Source organism: Myotis davidii, unplaced genomic scaffold (assembly GCF_000327345.1).
Source record: "Myotis davidii unplaced genomic scaffold, ASM32734v1 scaffold2863, whole genome shotgun sequence".
In the NCBI taxonomy this organism is placed as follows: domain Eukaryota; kingdom Metazoa; phylum Chordata; class Mammalia; order Chiroptera; family Vespertilionidae; genus Myotis; species Myotis davidii.
In genome coordinates this window covers 300729-301345 of record NW_006294115.1, presented here as the reverse complement: position 1 = coordinate 301345, position 617 = coordinate 300729, and the positions used below count along the sequence as shown (strand labels likewise).

At 66.5% G+C, this 617-nt stretch overlaps 1 protein-coding gene across 1 annotated transcript in view; it reads right to left on the bottom strand.

The window, feature by feature from the left end:
* CD6 (CD6 molecule) overlaps positions 1 to 617 on the bottom strand; it is a gene marked incomplete at its 5' end in the record, with an annotated part of 9583 nt that overhangs the window by 5748 nt on the left and 3218 nt on the right. The window contains one exon of the mRNA XM_015566854.1: positions 542 to 607. Coding sequence (XP_015422340.1) covers positions 542 to 607 — 66 coding nt within the window. The remainder of the gene's footprint in view (positions 1 to 541; positions 608 to 617) is intronic.

The following is a 617-nucleotide window of genomic DNA, read 5'->3' as shown; positions in this document are numbered from 1 at the left end:
CGAGGCCCCGCTGGGGTTCCGCCTCGGGGTCTGGCCTGCGGCGGCCACGTGACACGCCGCTGGCGACAGGCCGAGCGTGGGTCTGGGTTCAGAACTTGGATGCAAATCCAGCCCCACTGGCTGCTGCCCTCTCACCCCTGAGCCTGGCCTCCTCCCTCCGCGTAAGGGTTTGGACTAGACCCCCTGGGCGGCGGCTGTGGGACGAAAGGCTGGGCCGGTGCCCGGAACACGGTAAACACGCTGGCCGCTCACCTCGCCCCCACCTGGCCCGTGTCAGACCCAGCGCTGCCTCCTGCCCGAGCAGAGCTGCAGGGGAGCGGGGAGTGGACTCCTGCCCCGAAGCAACAGGATTCAGGGAGCTGTGGAGCTGGCAGGGCGGGGTTTGGGGGGCCCCAAGGCACCCTGAGAACCTGGGGGAGGCAAGTCCAGTGTCTGGAGGTGGGGACAAACCTCGCTCAGGCCCCACCCATGCAGACACACACATGTGTACACACATACACACACACACGTGCACCTATGTCCCCGAGACTGAGGCACTCACCTGTGGTGGCTGGCTGTGCGCTGGTAAGAAGGTCAGACGTGGACTGATTGAGCAGCTTCCGGGAACCTGTCGGGGA